At 39.5% G+C, this 19,676-nt stretch overlaps 1 protein-coding gene across 1 annotated transcript in view; it reads left to right on the forward strand.

The window, feature by feature from the left end:
- The window catches only part of ESR1 (estrogen receptor 1), a 210,954-nt gene that overhangs the window by 59,800 nt on the left and 131,478 nt on the right, over positions 1 to 19,676 (forward strand). Inside the window, exon 3 of the mRNA XM_081093679.1 lies at positions 9,651 to 9,767. Within this exon, the coding sequence (XP_080949805.1) occupies positions 9,651 to 9,767 (117 nt within the window). The remainder of the gene's footprint in view (positions 1 to 9,650; positions 9,768 to 19,676) is intronic.

Below are 19,676 nucleotides of genomic sequence, written 5' to 3' on the forward strand. Positions count from 1 at the left end.
ACTTAAAAAAGAAGAATGACCAAAGTCATGTGTTAAATATGCTAGAAGACCACTGAATCAGAAACTCCTGCCCTAGCCGGTTTGCTCAGTGGATAGAGCATCTGCCTGTGGACTGAAGGGTCCTGGGTTCGATTCTGGTCCTGGGCACATACCTCTGTTGCAGGCTCGATCCCTGGCCCTGGTCGGGCATGTATGTCTCTCTCACATGGATGTTTCTCTCTCTGTCTCTCCCTTCCATGCTCTCTAAAAATCAATGGAAAAATATCCTCAGGTGAGAATTAAAAACAACAACAAAAAGCTCCTGCATCTTCTTTCATTACTTTTATCAGGATGCCTGGGAGGAACTTTGCCAAGGGAGTGCCTTTTGGAGGGCTCCTGCAGATGGACGAAACCCCTTATTTAGCAGTTAGATGGTCAAAAGTCTACAAGGGAACATTCAGGGGTGGCAGCTTGAGGGGCATTCACATTCCGCACCACACAGGTCTTAATACACATGGTCTTCCACTCTCTCCTGCAGCACCCATGACCCAGTAGTGGGAAGTGGGACTCTGTACTTATTAGCTGTTCTGAGAATCCAGGGCAGAAGCACAGCTCTGCTCAGGGTCTCTGAGCTTTACCCTCTTGTCTGAGCTCCAGGCCATTTTCCTCCACTTGATTCTTCAGCTTTGGACAAAGACAGTTGGAAATGGTTTCTCCTGCTGTAGGATACCAGTGTTCAGACGTTAAATGACTCCAGGTAGAAAGAAAGCTTGGGGGTGGGGGAAAGAAAGCAAGCTTGGCAAACCCCCTGCAAACAATTGAACAGAGCAAAGGAGAGGCGCCTAGAAATGAGCTAATCCCACCCGTCGTCGTCACACTGTTCTCCTTTGCTTGACGCTTACCTATTGTCCCAGAAAGACAATTTCAGGAAGTCTTTTCTTGGGCTGTAGAACAGCACTTGCTACTTGTTGAGCCCCAAGAGGCATTCTTTAAACTGGTTTATTGTCTCAGGTATTACAATGAGATGGTGGCCACTGATTGCATTATATTTTCCTTTATTGCAGCTGTTGGTTTGATCCTGTGCCAGGTGCTTAAACCAACTGTGGTTTTGCAGTTGGCAAGCCAGGCAGGACAGGAGGACCATGGCCCTGGCCAAGATGTTTAGCAGATTGGGGTCTGCCCAGGGCAAATGGATAGAGGATTTCCTCTACTTCATTTTCATTTAGAAAAAGCCACTCTCCCGGATTTTTATCCTTCCTGGAATTCCTGGACATGGTTTTCCTTTAAAAATATACTTGGATGCAAGAAATGTTTTTGTTTCACTTAAAAATTGGGGTAAAATGCCAATGGAAGGTGGAGTTCACTGATAAGACATACTAGAACTGACAAGATGTGGAAAACAATTTGGGATGCATTATTGTCATGCCGTTTTTATTTGTGCCTCATTACGTACAGATGTGGTTGTGAAATAGTTCAAACTATGACATACTGGAAGTCCTCACTAGAGTGTTAGGAATGTGTTCAATGAGACGGCCAAATTCTGTTTCATTTTGTTTGGCTCATTACATCAGCTGTAAATAAAAGAATATTAACTTTAATATCTGAGTCAAATTTGTTTCTAAATAGAATACCGTATTGTTCTTTTACAGAATACAACTTTCTTATTTATTTCATCAGTACCTTGCTCTCTACTTTCTTTTCTCTGTTTCATGCTGGAATGTGCTGAATTGTTTTCCAGGAAGGTTTTGATAATGTTATGTCACAATCTACCGATGAATATATTTCATGTGGTTCATTTCTCGTATATGGGAGTGTTAGGTTCTGGAAATAATTTTATTGCTGCTTCTGAAATGACCTTCCAATGATATGATATAGTAATTGCATTAGGGAATTCTCTTTGTATTATAGTTCCAAGTATAACACTGTTTAGGCATTCTGGTTCTGTAGTTATGGAGTTCTTTCTACTTCACCAACCCTACTGTTGTGTTCCTAGAGGAACAAGGACTTGAGAATGACACAGACACTGGAATTTAATGGCAGCTCTGCCATCTCCTAGCCGAGTGGCCTTGAGCTTCTACAGTGTGGGAATTCCAGTAACCTAACTGGTGTGATGCTGAGATGAGATCAAGGGCTGACATCACCTAGCATGATCCTGGCCCATAGAAACACCTGGCCAATACTGCTAGCCAGTCCTGGGCCCAGTCACATGGAAGATAACCTGCACAGGCCAATTGCAAAGTTACCACCTGGATTCCTTTTCCTGCCCTTCCTCGTGTAGATGCTTCTTATACCTCCCACTTCATTTTTAAAAAACTCTGGTAAAATAGACATACAAAAATTTATCATTTTTAAGTGTACAGGCAGTCCTCGGGTTACGTCGGACTCAACGTATGTTGTTTCGTGAATATGTAGCCATCTCCCATTTATTTATTAAAAAAAAAGTTCTGTCATTTCGACGTATGTACACATGTGCTTTATGTTTTTTATTATTTATTTACCACAAGTAAAGGTCTGGAATTGTTATCTTTCTTTTAAATTTTTTACTGTTCACTCCATTACTGCTGAGTATGTGCTCCATGTGAATGACGTAGGTGCTTATGTAGGTGAGTTCCGACTCACGGCAAAAATCGCGTTACGTGGTGCCGCAGGAACGGATCTCCCACATCACCCGAGGACCTACTGTATAGTTCAGTGGCATTAAGTACATTCACATTGTTGGATAACTATCACCACTGCCATTTCCAGATCTTTTTTATCATCCCAAATGGTATCTGTACTCATTGAACCATAGTTTCCAATCCCTCTTCCCCATACCTCTTGGTAATTGCTATTCTACTCTCTTTGTCTATGAACTTGGCCACTCTAGGTATTTCATATAAGTGGAACATATTTGTCCTTTTGTGTCTGGCTTATTTTACTTAGGATAATATCTTAAAGTTCATCCAAGTTTTAGCATGTGTCAGAATTTGATTTCTTTTTAAGGCTGAATAAAATGCCATTTGATGTATGTACCACATGTTATCATCTATCTTGTTGACTATAGTGAATAGTGGAGTTATGTACATGGGTGTACAGATAGCTCTTTGAGCCTCTGCCTTTAATTCTTTTGGGCATATACCCAAAAGTGGAGTTTCTGGATCATATGAACTCCAACTTCATTTTGACATGACTCCCATGCTTCAGAATAGCCTATGGGGTACTTGTTTGTCGGCGTGCTACTAAAATCTCCAACACAGCATGCTTAAGTTCCACCTCTTCTTTCCACCCCTCTCAAATCAGATCCTTTTTCTGATTAATATTAAGAACAATTTTTTAAGACACCCTGGCACAAACCACTAGAATCTTTGACTTTCTCCTCCTCCTCTAGCCCTGAAAATTTGGCAAAGCTATTTCAAGCTTTTTTCACATCTTCGCTCTGTCTTGCCTACTTTACTACTACTCAGAGATGATTAGTGCATATTTTGGTATGAATTTTTGTTGTTGTTGGCTTAACTTTGGATACTTTTAATCCTTCATTTTTTAATGAAAATAATACACTCCAATTTTCATTAAAAATCTTTTAAGCTCTAATTTCTACAACAGATTCCCTACCAGTCTTCCTTTCCTTTTTACTATTGGGTCCCAACAACATTACTGTTTGGACCAGTTCTTCAGTTTTACCAGACAACTCCCATAACACTCTTCCCTTGGACCATGGTAAATAAATATGTATAGCATGACCAAGGTAAAGCATCCCTCATAAATTGGGGGTTGGATTAGATGGAGCTGGTAGAGGAAGCCAATTTGTTTCTCAGTGTGCAAGGGAGAGCAAGACTTCTGTTCCTCCGTACAATCATGTCTGAGAGAGTTGGACCTTCCATTTCATTCCTGTGATCCAGGTCAACATTTATTGCCCGCAGAATTCAATATTGATTTGGCCTTACACAGTATTAATCTTACAGATAGGATAGATAGAAAACAATGACATTGGCTCTACTAATTCTTCACTTTTTACTTCCCTATGCACGGGTTCCTTAAAAAACAGAATACTCAGCGGACAAGCAATTGTACACAATTGTTGCCTCTGGAAAGTAGATAACAGTTCCCTTTGGGCAAGTTGGGCCTTCCACGTATGAAGGTTGTTAGGATGCATAAGAGTTTGACCTCTGCAATGAGGGAGACCTTGCTTCAAAACCCTTCTCTGCCACTTGCTTGCTGTGTGGCTTTGGACAGGGTTTATAGCTTTTATCATAGTTTTGCATCTGTAAGATAGAGATTAATATAATTTCTTCCTCAGAAACTTGCTGGTCTAAATGAAAGAATCCACACATAACACAGTACATTTAGTACCCAAAAGGGTCAGTGTTCTTAGCGGAGAGAATGTTGGTTGGACTCTCTCGTGCACTTGCCTCCCAGACAGAAAGTGAGCATAAGTGTGAAATGAACAAGCTGAGGAGAAACGTCTGCTGGAAGCTCCCACTCAGGGAGGGGTGTTTACTAGTTTATAGACCAGTGCTTTGAAAGTTCATGAGCAGATCCTTATGATCTTCTCACTGCTTAGGCTCAAAACTATGTTTTGACATGTTTTCTGGACCTTAACACCTAAAGAAAAATATAACCTTTTCCCAATCAAACTAAAGAGTCACTGATTTCTTTTTGAGCAAATTTGTGTAGGGTCCTGTGATTTCATATTCAACCTGAAGCTGTATTTCATACTCCATATACATACATATTGGTACTTAAAAGTAGAAAGAAATACAGATTTTGACACCTTATTTGGCATCTTAAACTATCTGCACATAACTCCTGCATGCTTTGAACTCAAACAGAAGTTAATTTTATGCAAATATGCAATGAGAATCTTTAATAAGAGACTGTAAAAGTAGCCAAGGAGGTGTAAAAGAATAGGACTCTGAAAATAAAATATTTTTGTTGGGAACTTCCAATGAAGCTTTTAGATAGATTAGGTAAAATTGGCTTTTATTTGATTTGTGGGTGCTTAAACATTGGAGAGTTAATTTATCTTTAATTTGAGAATTCACTTTCATTTCCATGCCTTACAAATCTGAACAGTTAGCTATGTGCTCATATGTGCTTTAAGAAATGGTAAGTGTTTATTCCCTAACTAGAGGCCCAGTGCATGAAATTCGTGGTGGGGGAGCAGTGTCCCTCAGCCCGGCCTGCACCCTCTCCAATCTGGGACCCCTCAGGGGATGTTCAACTGCTTGTTTAGGCATGATTTCATCAGACATCCCTCTCACAATCTGGGACTGCTGGCTCCTAACTGCTTGCCTGCTTGCCTGCCTGCCTGATCACCCTAACCACCTCTGCCTGCCAGCCTGATTGCCCCCTAACCACTCCCCTGCTGGCCTGATTGCCCCCAACTGCCCTCCCCTGCCAGCCTGATCACCCCTAACTGCCTCTGCCTCGGTCCCCGCCACCGTGGCTTTCTGGAAGATGGCTGGTCTACCTGGTCTAATTAGCATATTACCCTTTTATTAGTATAGATGGTGCAAAACCTTTTACTAGTTTTCATACTTGGCTTTTGGTCTAACCTCATGAAAGTCTCCTTTATTTTGATGCACTCCTCTTCAACCCCCCAGAGTACTATGCCTACCTTTATTGAGCTCATTTCAAAAAATAAGGGTTGTGGCATCAGATGACATCCCCAAGAGCAGTGCACAAAGGTTCCCTTTTCTCCACATCCTCACCTATTTGTTTTAATTTGCTGTTTTCATATTTCTTTTGAATCTCTGAATATGGGTCATTGCTTATTTTTGTAACTAACAAATGTAGACTTTCTTTGGAATGATAACAATGCAAAAACAACTGCTACTGAAAGAGGAAAAGTAAGAAGAAAAGGAGGGACATAAGGTCAAGAGAAAGAATCCCAGGGAAGCTTGGGAAAGAGCGGTTGCCCCAGGAGCTGCGGGTTACCTGCTAATTTCTGCTCCCAGAAGTCTTCTCTCCCTACCTTTCAAGCGTCCTGCATGTTTTACTCTCTTTGCTCTCCACTTCCTATTATTCAAGCCCTACATTGGCCCAAAGGCTTTCTATATTTAATTTTTGGTGGGTGAGAAAATAGTGATTATATCTCCAAAACTTCACCTGATCCTCACATCTTGGTTCCCAGCTTTTAAACTTCATCCAGGCCCCTGCAAAAGGAACTTTTGGGCCAACCTGGTCACAGGCACCCAGAGTTCTTCTGTCTCTTCAGGAAAAACGCTGTATGTTTCATTAATCCCATTGCTGTGAGTTGCTTTTTAAAAAATGAACTCCACTTCGATTGAAGGATTTTCTCATGCATTGTTTTCACGAAACCAAATAATAAAATTTAAAAAGAAGTTTCTTCTTGAACCTACTTAAGTCAATTGCTTTAATAACCTTTACCAAGTTATGCTCTTTAGGAAACGGATGTTTGTTGTTTTCTTTCTTCTGATATAAGTTGAAGACTTACAAATAGTTGTTAATGGTGTTTGAGTAAGAAGACTTTGTTTTAATGGTATATGTCAAATATGTAGCTATTAATTTTTCTTGTTGCCAATCTATAAATTCTAAATTTTATTGTGGTTCAGGCAGGAGAAAACTTAGCTTTGTCACAAAAGGTTTATATTAGGAACATGATTCTGTTGTTCATTTTGTTAAGGGGTGAATTCAGTTGCACAAATCCAGAGATTTATGTTAGTTTGGGAATTCCATGTGGTTCTATAGCCAGCTGGCCTTGGACCCAATTTAGTTCTCCCATCTTCTGGCTTGCAAAACAACAGCTAGCTTTAGGAGAGAGTGAATCAAAGTAATTTTTGGTTCAAATCATTATTGACTATTTTCTTCTGAAGCTTAATATAAATTCATTTTCTTAGAGTTTATGTAAATCAACATGTACTGCATACAACACTATGTTTAGACCAAACACTAAGTTTCCTTGAGGTGTCAGAAGAACACACTTTCTGCTTAGAGTTTACATCTGCCCAGGTAAATTTGTTTCTGGTTCTATTATTTCCTCGATTTGGCCCTCTTGATAAGGACAATCAAATGCCTGGATATTTGAGGTGGTGTGTGTCTCTTACTAAAGTTACAAGTTTACAACCCTGCTGTAGTTGGCTGGTTCCTGGTAAGCATTTGGAAAATGAGATGTTAATTTGATCAGGTGCCTGTTTATACAATGGCTTTTATCATATATCTAAAGATGGAGAACCAAGTTTCATGAGACACACACTTCTTGTAAAGTCCCCGCTCCACTCTCTTCTAATCGGGTCGGACCCTTATGCTGAATAAAGAACAGAGAGTTCTGTGGTTCAGACATTTCACTGCATGTTGCCTTTGTAAACGGGAAAATAGAGACTTAAGGAGAGACTCAATTAGAGGGTGGAATATATATCCCCCCCTTTTTTTTTTCGAATGGGAGACACATTTAAAAATAGTAACCTATCATCTGCTTAGTCTAAATTCAGGATATGCCCCCAAGGGGTATAAGGATTTAGACTTATATAAATGGACTTCTTTGTAAAAACATGCCAGTGTGTAGTCATTTGTGAAGTTTAATATTCTGCATGCTATACACCAGATTTTTTTTTTGATGGATAAAGAAATAGAGGTGATTTCTAAATTTTGGAACAGAAACTTCATGTAGGCAATTAGATAATGCACCCAGAGCTCCAAAAAGAGGGTGGACTGGGAGCATATACTTGTGAGTCATCTGCCTTTAATGACAGTGGAAACCATAGGTGTGGAATAGATTATTTCATCGGGAGAATATTAAGTAGTAAAAGGAGAAGAGGGCCTGACACTGAGCCTGTGCAAGTCTGGCTTCATGTTGGGTGGTGAATCTGCAAACAACATGGGGAAGCCACAGCCTGAGGGGTAGAGGAACTCTAAAAGAGGTTTTTTGTTGTTGTTGTTGGTTTTTTTGGTTTTTTTTTTGTGATGGAAGCTAAAGGAAAAGAAAAAAGCATGTTTCAGGAGGAAGGGAGGAACCATTTGATGCTTCTGATCAAATATAATGTTGACTGAAAATACCTTTTTAATTAAGCAATGACAGTCCTTGGTGATATCAGAGAAGCTGCTTTTGTGGGCCAACTAAGGTGGAAAACAGATTGACAAGGGTTGACCTGCGCAGGAGAGGGGAGGAAACAGGATTCCTGGAGTGTAGACATCTCTGAGGATTTGAATTGCCAATGAGGGGCAGAATATAAGATGGAAGGTCAGTAGTGATGTGGGATCGAGGGAGACCTTTTTGTGGGACAGACTTGCATGTGATAAAAGCCAATGAAAAAAGCATTTGAGCAAGAGAGATTCAAAAACAAAGAGAGAAAAGAAAGAGGATTAATAATAAAGTAATAGTAATAACAAAAATAGTATTTATTGAGTTCTCACCATATCTGGGACACTGTGGTAAGCCTTTCACATGTATTCTCACATTGAATTCTTAGAATAATGTTATGTAGTGGGTACCATTCTTTTCTGTAGGTTAAAGAGAGGGAAAAGGAGCCCTGGACATGGTTACTGACTTGGTCAGTGTCCTCCTACTAGTAAGTGATGGACTAACCCACCAACTGAAGGACTGAACTTCGCCGACACCCAGCTCACCACCCCAACTTGAATTTAGGTGTCTAGGCTGTATTTGAATACCTGCTTAAAGATTCTTTAAATTGTGTTTAAAATGTCACTTTGAAACTCTCTGAAAGTTTTAAGTTTTATTTTGATAATAATTTTATCTAGTGGGCCTGGTCAGAAAAAAAAAAAAAAAAGGCTTTATCTGCTGAGACTATCTAACCTTGTGAGTGTATGTAAAACATCATGCCCCCCAAAATAAGCTGTGTGAACTTGCCACAGTCTTTTGCAGCAAGGGTTCAGAATCTGGATAAGGGGCTGTGCATAAGTGGATATACTAGACAAGAAATATAAATTCAGAAGGCATGGGGGAAAGCCAGGCGAAGATCTCACCCTCTAGTGGCATGGCTCACTGAATCTCTGGACCCATCAGCTCTTTATTTACTGGAATACACATTTGCCCTTTAGCAAAGCAAACAGACATATCAAAGGTAAAGTTTGGTAAACAGTAAAAGATTAACAGTTTAGTGCAGCGGTTTTCAACCTATGGGTTGTAACCGCTTTGGGAGTTGAACGACCCTTTCACAAGGGTCACCTAAATACATCCTGCATATCAGATATTTACATTATGATTCATAACAGTAGCAAAATTACAGTTATGAAGTAGCAACGAAAATAATTTTATGGTTGGGGGTCACCACAACATGAGGAACTCTATTAAAGGGTCACAGCATTAGGAAGGTTGAGAACCACTGGTTTAGGGGATTGCCGTCAGCCACCATTTTCTCAACAGAACAATCAGTGCATAGCTTTTAGCCCTTGCTAAAAGCCCAAGGTCCATCAGCCTTCTGAAGGACTTCTTGCGTAATTATGACCTGCTGGTCTTAGCCTCCAGCATGAACTGAAGGTGATTTTCCCAAAGAACTCCTAAAGCACTTGGCTGAGGCAGAAATTAAGTCTAGGAGGTTTTTGGGGTTTTTTTGCATTTACAAAAGGACTGAAAAAGGATGATGGACTGAGGTAACAACATAGTAAGGCCAAGCAAGTGATATGAAAACATCCTCCAGACAGCTTCACTTGTAGATTATGACTGCCTACGTTTCTTGAAAAAAATATTAATTCTGTCCTCTTGCTTTTAATAGGACATAATGACTACATGTGTCCGGCTACCAACCAATGCACAATTGATAAAAACAGGAGGAAGAGCTGTCAGGCCTGCCGACTACGCAAGTGCTATGAAGTGGGCATGATGAAAGGTGGTAGGTAACTTTGACACAGGGTGCCCACTCCCAATGGATGTCTGTGTTTGCTACTCAGTGCTGGCTCTTTCTATTCCAGTAACCATGGGAGTTTAGTGTTTTCTCTTTTAATACGTTTTTTTTTTTTTCCTATTCTTATTTTTCTTTGCAACAGAAGTATTTCTATAATACATTTTATTTAAAAAATAGGAAACAATTGGAACTGGAAATGATGTGTTTTATAAACCCATTTTGTGTTTTATAGTTTAAATGTAAATAATTAATATTTTAAAGAAAGGTGTATGGGAAGGTGGTGGTAGAAGGAAAGAAAGATTGCTCAGGGAGTTATTCTAGAAAGATTCTTCCCATACTGCTTATATCACTAATGCTAGAAAATTATATTGGAGAATAAACTTTCATAAACTGAGACTTGTAAATGTGAAAGCTAAGTAGCTAATTTATAATCTTAACATGTGTTAGGGAATTTGAATTTCAATAAAAAGGCAGCTTTTTCCTTTTGAAGTTGAGTCATTCAGGGTTGGGAGCCTTGAAATGAGTACTGAGCACTGACCAAACACAAGGCCCCCGGGATCTACACCCGTGTGCTTGTGTCTTTGTGGCTGTGGGTGTTGTGTGTGTGTGGTTTTCTGTCCCCTCCTGTCTCCATTCTTCCAGTGTTTTTATTTTTACAGGAATCCAGTGCTGATTGACCTTGCATTTTGGGAATCTAGTCTTGAAGAACAATGCTTCTAGTCTTGCATAGCCTTCAAAATACAAGGAAAGAACAGATAGGAAGTTTGTAATTAAAATAAAGTCATGGGTGCATTTAGTGTTTCAGGATGATACCAAGGGTGGCAGATGGATGTTGGGCTCCCTGCTGATCACAATGGGGTGGGGAGGGGGGGGAAGCTTTCTGAAGGAGACAAGATTTGGGATGCGTTAAGGATAACAAAGCTGCAATGAAAAAGAACAGTGACTATGCAGATAGAGGGCAGCTAACCTTTAGCTCATTAATACTGGTATAAAGGAGGAAGGAGAACAAAAACCAAGGATGGAAATCAGGAAGAAGGTGTGTTTGATTGTTATGAAACTTACCACCAAAGATTCTTGAGTTCCATTCTCAGAAACCTGCCAGGTTGCGGTTGTGAATACAGCATTTGGAATCAGTTCTCTTGAGGGACAGATGAAATGTTGAAGTCATGTCTTGTGTAAGGTGTGACTTGATGTCTTGAATGTCTGAGAAAGCAGTTTGAATTTAAAGGGTAATTAATCACAAGACTTTAACAGCCTCATTAAGAAAATGATACTTTGAGTCATAAATGGATTAAACACTTAAGGAATTCATCTTTCTTTGTATTACTAGAGAATTAGTCAGGCTTAATTAAACTCACAAATAAGCTTTTTAAGGTAACTTGATAAGCGACAGGAATATAATAGCTACTCATAAAAAGTTTAATTTGAAACAGTGGGGTCCAGATTGAATATCCTTTGGTGCTGTCGATAGATTAAGCCCAGTCTGGTCTATTCTCTCTGAAAGCTGAAATAATCAATGTGTGAATATGTCCAAAACCTTTTTCTTTTAGGGTACCCATACATTGACCCCATTTCATAAAAAATATGTTTTTCCCAATTAATACCCTGATACAGTCTGGCTGCATAAGTATAAATTATGAATACTCATTTTTAATTTAACAAAAATTTTAATATGCAGACATAATAAAATTCTTCCCACTGATTTTAAATAGGACTCTAGATAATTTAACTGCACAAAGCCAGTCTGTGTGTCTATACATATAATTGTACATGTGTTTTTACATCTGTAAAATATCTATCTGTTTTAGTTTACTGCCAGTTTAGTCCACTTGGTCTATCATCTGGGCAGCTTAAACACAGAATTTAATTTTTTTCTAAACATCAATAAAAAAAAATTGAATCTCTACCCATGACATCAAATCTTTAGTTTCAGATAAAAGAAAAAACCACATACCTACCCCCAACTTAATGGCAAGGCTGAATAAATTCATTGAAGTGCCCTAAGGGTTTGTTAGAGTGCCTGATTTACTTACATGCAGACATTATTTTAATCTGTTAGGATGCCTACCAATGAGCCTTACTCTGACAATCCCTTTTAATAGTGCAATTTATTTCATCCACGCATCCCACAGCACTCTCAGTCTCTCAACCCTTCTCTACTTCTTTATTTTTCTATTGCTTTTCCACCTTCTAAAACATTGTATTGCTAATTTTTAGATTATGTTTATAGTTTGATGTCTGTAAGCTCCTGATGGGAGTTTACACACAAATAAAACATGCTCCCACATCTTGTCCAGTGATGTCCTGCAAGCCCTTAGATCAGTGCTTGCGTGCCATAGGCAGTCAATACCAGATGTGGCATGAACTAACAGAATGAATGAGCAAGAGGGAAGGTACACTACAAGGGCTAAGCTATGAATAATAGGTTGAGAATCGCGAGTCCTGTTTTTCTGAGTCAGGGAAAATACCTGCTTGGGAGTAAAAACCTGTATAGCAGTTAGCTTTCACTGCGTAACAGAGCCTCACCTCAAAACCTCAATGGTGTACAACAGTAAGAATATTATTCACATGTCAGGGGATCAGCTAGGGGGCTGCTGAGCTTGGCGGGGCTCGCTCACATGTCTGAAGTCAGCTGGCTGGTTTGGCCAGAGCGGCTGGGATGAGTCGGTTTGGCTTCTTATACCTCTCATCCAACAGGCTAGTCCAGGCATGTTCCCGTGATAATGGCAGAGGCACCGGGAGAGCAAGCCCCGAATCACAAGCCCATTTCAATCAAGCTGTCGATTACATTATTTGGTGATATGCAATGGACCAAAATAGGACCAGTGGCTGAGTTCTCAGTCTGTGTGAGAGGGGGCTTCAGAGTTATGTGGCAAAGGTTGGAAAATTTGGGCCATTTTTATAATCTGTCACAACCTGAAATACCCACTTTTCAGATTTTGGACTAAAAAGTTTACTAGTATAGACAGAGTGCCATAGGCTCTTACATATAAAAGGGACCTCTGGCTTCATTTACTCTTGTCCCTGTCAGTGTAGGAATCTTCTATGTAGCAATCTGACAGCTTTTGTTGGAGTGCTGAATACAAATATGTGTTTTTATTTTCATGCCTCTCTCATATATTGATGCGTGGACACAATAAGGCAGGAAAACCCAGGAGTAGATGTGGGCCAGTACTTCTGGAAAAATACAGGCTGGCTTCAGATGTCCTGGATTTCACTGAGTTATCCAGATGTAGGTTTTGTGTATGCACGTGTATGTTGCAATGGCTTACAAATGCAGATTAAAACACAACCAAATGTAAGGCTACTTTACGTTCACTGCATATACAAAATTAACCAACGGACATTGATAATCATGCTTTTATTTTTATTTGTTATAGCTAGAATACCGATTTAGTTTTTTATGCTGAAGTAATTGATTGCTTATGGAGAGGTCTCTTCGGTTCTTGTCCACCTCTTTGGTTTTCAGCTCATTGTTCTTGTCCACTTACTTTTCCAAGAATGACCATGCCTCACATTGAATGAGGACAGTTTTTAAAGACCTGGCAAACATTTCAGAAAGGGTCTTTCTTCTTCCTATCATTTGCTTTTGTGAAAGTCAATTGTTCTTGAAATGAGGTAAGGACCATTTCTGTGGCTAGAACTTAAAAAAAATGGAGAACTTTGCCCTTGCCGATGAGGCTAAGTGGACAGGGCCTTGGGCTGAGGACTGAAGGGTCCCAGGTTCAGTTCCAGTCAAGGGCACGCACCTTGGTTGCAGGCTCCACCCCTGACCCTGGTCGGGGCATGTGCAGGAGGCAACCAATTGATGTCTCTCTCAAATCAATGTTTCTGTCTGTCTCTCCCCCTCCCTTCCACTGTCTAAAAGTCAATGGAAAAATATCCCCGATTGAAGATTAACACCAACAACAACAAAAAAAAGCAGAACTTTGATGGCAGTGATTGTGTGAATGAATTGTGGCTTTTGAGTTCTGTAAGCCTGAGACTTTATGAATTCTCATGTATTTAATTTTTGTTTCAGTGATTGTGGTGGGGATAATGAATGGTGTCTAGAGCTGAAAAGAACTTAAAGGTCACCTTGTTCACCTCTTTGTTTTTCAGCTCATTGTTCTTGTCCAACTTAAGCAGCTAGTTAGCAGCTCAGACAAGAAGCCAAGACTCCTAACTCTTGGTTCAGTGCTCTTTTCATTGTACCGTATGACCTACGTGATTTAGATCATCACGAAAGATAGCAACATTGGCAAATAAGATATTCATATCACAGAGACCCAAATTATGACTCAGGAACAATTACTATGGACACAAAATATGACTATTTAACAAAAACATGAAGCAACACACTTGGCTTAGTTACTCAGCAGAAGTACCAAAAAACATTTATATGGAAAGGTTGATGGATATTTTAAAAAGAATTGCTGAATATTTAACTGCTTTATATTGCTTAATATTTAATATAATTTAAAAAGGACATATTTTCCCTCTTCAGGCCAAAGGTTTTCACTATCTTTAGATAATAATTCCAATAATGTTGTAAAGCCTGTTTTCTTTTTTAATTGTTTAGACCAGTGATCGGCAAACTCATTAGTCAACAGAGCCAAATATCAACAATACAACAGTTGAAATTTCTTTTGAGAGCCAAATTTTTTAAACTTAAACTATATAGGTAGGTACATTGCTATTAACTTAATTAGGGTAGTCCTAAGGCTTAGGAAGAGCCACACTCAAGGGGCCAAAGAACTGCATGTGGCTCGCGAGCCGCAGTTTGCCGACCACGGCTTTAGACTATTCTGGTATTAAAAAAAGGTAACTTTGTCAAGTTGAAGGAATCCTGGCTAAAGGTCAAGTGTATGAGTCTGGTTCTTCCAAGGACCCCGGGCAGAGGACTCAGTTACTGTGAACTCTCTTTTCACATTTGAAAAATATGGGTTTAGGATTCAGTGGTCTCAAAAGCATCTTTTAAATCTTTATGTTATGTTATTTTTTTTTTTAAGAATTCAAACTTGTCTAATCAGAGTATTATATAAGGTTGATATTTTTTTTAAAAAATTACGTTTTATGATCTAAGTTCAGATTGCTTATGGAAAGATCAGAATCTAAAGTTAAAGGTAGTTTCAGGATATATGAAACAACCTCCGCAGTTATCATACTTATATTTCCAGCCAAATTTGTAGAGCAGCTAGCAACTGCAAACACCTGTTGGAATGGACAACTATAAATCTATTCTCTTCATTAATTAGCATGGAAAAGGAATTTTTTTTCTGAGGGGGGAGTGCCACAAAAAGGAGTTTGATGTTAATAGTGATATGAGCAGATGGCTATAATATCGTTATAAATTATTTAGCCATATAAAAGCAAGAATTCAAAAAAAAAAAAGTCTGTTGAGATCTGACTTTGAGAAGATCACTAAGCTTCCTGTTATTAGAAATGTCGGGGTCATGCCTAAGATTTGAGTCCCAGGAGCTGGGGAAACTTGCTAATTTCTGCATTGTGGCACAGAGAAAGAAAGAGGCTAAAAAGGTAGTGTGAACTTGGACAGGTTCCTGATTAAATATCACAAAAGCCAGCCTGGTGGTGTTTGCTTAAAAACTGATCCAGCACCCTGGTGGCCAGACTCGTCACTTTATGTCGTCCTCAACCTGACGCTTCATTGTTCTGTGTACTAAAAGCCCGTGTCTTTTGCTCAGACTCCCTGGGAGTCCTCACCTTTTCCCCTGACGACTATGCTATTCTCTCCTGGTGTCAGTCAGTCAGTCAGAAAGGCAGGGGAGTCACTGTGGGAGCCTCTGTGTCCATCCAGCTCCTGAGCTCTTTGAACCCCGCCGGCGTGAGGACACGCTGTGTGCATGGGTGTGTGGTCAGTTCCAGCTCTGAGAGAGCAGTTTCTGCCATCTTGGCTCTTTTTTAACAATAAATTTAATTTTATTTATTTATTTTTATTTATCCTTATTTTTATTTTTTTAGAGAGAGAAGGAAGGGAGGAAGAGAAGCATTGATTTGTTGTTCCATTTATTGATACATTAATTGGTTGAGTCTTGCTTGTGCCCCGACCAGGGATCGAACCTGAAACCTTGGTGTATTGGACGATGCTCTAACCAATTGAGCGACTTGGCCAGGGCTTATCTTGACTCTTGATTCCTGCTTGATCTTAGCTCCCTTGAAGGACAGACATAGCCTTCAAGTCTGTTCTCTGCCTCACTCCCACTTCTAATCTTTGGCATGTCCCCATCTATATGAAGTTTTGATTTTTGACGTTTAGGCTATTTATCTGATTGCTCATTTTCTTATTGCTAGAATCTTAATTGACTTTGCTGTCACCTACCCATAGCTATACCAACCACTTAGCTCTGGCCTCTATTCTGTCACCAGGTCCCATGCCCAAATGGCCTCTTGAGTGGTAGAGTGCCCATGTCTGGTTGTGCTGTTCCACCAGCCTGCGGGGAACGGCCTGGTGTTGCATTTAATGTGTCTTTGTTTACTAAACACTTAAATAAATGAAGGGAAGGATTTAGCTATGTGCCAGATAGAGTTTAGTCAAACTAGTAGCTTAGTATTGTATTTTAAAAATCCGTTTATCTCATATCTATCCAAATAGATAATCCAAAGGAAAATAAGTGCTTAAACTAGACACCATATTTTAAAAATCATAAGAAATCTAATTATTCTTTCTCCTCCAGGCATGTAACTTCCCTCCAGGAGTGAGTCATGTGTAAAATAGTTCAATACCATTACTTTTTTATAGTGAATTTTGAAAAGTGCGTGTGTGTTTAATTATAAAACATTCCTAAAGGGCAGATTTTAGGGAAAGAAAAGATATTGAGAACTATGAGATATTTCAAAAATGTTCTATGTTGGTGGTAAAACAAGCAGAGAAGAATAAACCCAATCAACTCTATATGACAGAGTTTACTTAGTCAATTAAGGAAATTAAAAGCATAAGCTTTTTTATAAACAGATAACTGTTTTAAAGACAGTGTATTAGTAAATGTTAATTTTGACTTAGGAGAGAAAATAATTTAAAATCCTACAATGGAAATGAAAAATACATAATTACCATTAAAAATAAACTGATAGTGAATTTTATCTAGGACTCATGAAACATTTTTAATACATAATGAAAATGAACTAGTCAAATGTACTGTATTAAAAAAATTTCTTAAGGAGACACAAAGAACAGCTTTGAATTTTTATGTCCCAATACTATAGCAACAGAATGCCATCAAGAAAAATGTACAGAAAGGTTGTTTTTTTCTTATTGATTTTTCAGAATTCTTTATATCTTCTAATTTTAATTTATGTATTTTAAATAGATTAATCTAGTATATAGCTTGTCTTTGCTTTGCTTATGATATCCTGTGTTTCATGGAAAAATCTTAATTTTGGGAATTTATCCTACTTTTTCTTTTAAAAAAATATATATTTTATTGATTTTTTACAGAGAGGAAGGGAGAGGGCTAGAGAGTTAGAAACATTAATGAGAGAAAAACATCAATCAGCTGCCTCCTGCACATTCCCTAATGGGTATGTGCCCGCAACCAAGGTACATGCCCTTGACCGGAATTGAACCTGGGACCCTTGAGTCCACAGGCGGACGCTCTATCCACTGAGCCCTACTTTTTATTTATCAGAACTCATTTGTGCTTTGAGTTCTGTTTTGTAAATCCTTCCCTGCTTGGACACCATAAAGTAATTTATTTATATTCTGTTTTAAAAGTCTTACAGCTTTCCTTTTTCGCATTTTATTACTGATTCCAGCTGAAAGGGGATTTTGGGTATGACATGAGGTATGAATATAATTTTATGCTTCCTTTGGCATAAACAAAGTGTCCCAGAGCCATTAATTTAATGATGCAGTCTCCCCTCACATTGATCTGTAATGCTACCTCTATTAGACATGAGGTTCCTCTATATGAGTGAATTTGATTCTGAGCTCTCTTGGCTGTTTCTTTCCTCTACGGGTTAATGCCTTCACTAATACCACAGTTTTAATTTTCTTAACTTGGTAATTACTTTGACTTTATAATCCTTCTTAAAAGGGAATTTGTTCTTCTTCAAAATTGTTTGGCTATTTATGGCTATTTTTGCTTCCAAGGATTTTTTAAATCAATTTTTAATGAAATTTCATTGAATTTATAAATTAATTTAGGAAGGATTGACATCATTATGATAGCCTTCCTGCCCATTAACCTTATGGAACTTGTCATTTATTTTAAGTCTTTTTAAATAACTTTCAGTAACATTTTCCATTTTCTCTAAAAGGTCTTGCATATTTAAAATTATTCATAGTTATCTCATTTTACTGATATTTAGAAGACATATCTTTTAAATGTTATATGATCTGATTGTTTCAGATGTCATATATTTTTTAAAACTTACAACTTTGGGATTACAATGCCTACTGGTTTAATATTTTCTAATGTCATTAAGTATCCTTTAAAACATGATTTTTAGAGTAGCTACATTAATATTCCAGTAAGGACAAATCATAATCTATTTAATTATTTCCATAGTTATTGGTATTTACATTCATTCTTTCTTTTTTAATGGCTAGTGTATTTACTTTCTATGTGTAATATAGATTTTTTTATGCTTCAGGAAAATAAAATAATCTTAAATATATTTCTCTTTTAAATCTATAACCCTGAATGAGTTCATCAACATGCCATTCTGTTAGCGATCAGCACTCACTATCATTATTTACCCCCAACAGGGTATCTCTCTTGTTAGCTCTGAAGTATTTACATTGTTTCTGATTTTCAAAATTTTAAACAAGAGTGTGAGTGACTTTCTCACTAAATCTTTGCAAATGATAATTATTTATTTAGCATTTACTCCTAGAACTTGAATTACTGAATCAAAAGATAAGCATTTTTTTTTATGACTTTTGATATACATTGTCAAAATCAATCCAATGGTGGTTGGCTTGGTTCAGATATCATTATATATATAAAAGAACACTCTGCAAATATTGTAAATTATGGTATATATAAATATATACTAGAGGCCCGGTGCACAAAAATTTGTGCACTCGGGGTGGGGAGGGTGCCGGGGGGTGGGGTACTTCAGCCCGGCCTGTGCCCTCTCGCAGTCTGGGACCCCTTGGGAGATAACGACCTGCTGGCTTAGGCTTGCTCCTGGGTGGCAGAGGGCAGGCCCAATCCCTAGGTGCAGCCCCTGGTCGGGCTCAGAGCAGGGCCGATTGGGGAGTTGGGGCGCCGCCCCCTGTCATGAACAGAGCAGGGCAGATTGGGAGGTTGCGATGCCACCCTCAGTCACGCTCAGGGTAGGGCTGATTGGGGGGTTGGGGCACCGCCCCTTGTCACGCACAGAGCAGGGCCGATCAGGGGGTTGGGGAGCTCCCCCCTGTCATGCACAGAGCAGGGCCCATCAGGGGATTGGGGAGCTCCCCCTGTCACTCACAGAGTAGGGCCGATAGGGGAGTTGGCGCACCGCCCCCTGTCACACACAGAGCAGGGCGGATCAGGGGGTTGGGGCGCCGCCACTCTCACACTCAGGGCAGGGCCAATGGGGAGGTTATGGCTCTACCCTGTCACACACAGAGCAGGGCCCGTGGGCTGGGGGGGTTGGGGCGCCGCACCCTGTCACACACAGAGCCGCAGGGTGATCAGGAGGTTGGGGTGCTCCCCCTATCAGGCACAGAGCAGGGCCGATCAGAGGCTTGGGGCGCCTTCCCCTGTCACGAACAGAGCAGGGCCAATAGGGAGGTTGTGGCCCCGCCCCCTGTCACACACAGAGCCGCAGGGCCATCAGGGGGTTTGGGCACTGCCCCCTGTCACGCTGATCCCGGTGCCGGGAGGCCTCTCAGCTCCGCTGATCCCGGTGCTGGGAGGCATATTACCCTTTTACTATATAGAATAGAGGCCTGGTGCATGGGTGGGG

The sequence above is a fragment of the Myotis nattereri genome (genome assembly GCF_964212035.1).
Source record: "Myotis nattereri genome assembly, chromosome: 6".
Taxonomy (NCBI): domain Eukaryota; kingdom Metazoa; phylum Chordata; class Mammalia; order Chiroptera; family Vespertilionidae; genus Myotis; species Myotis nattereri.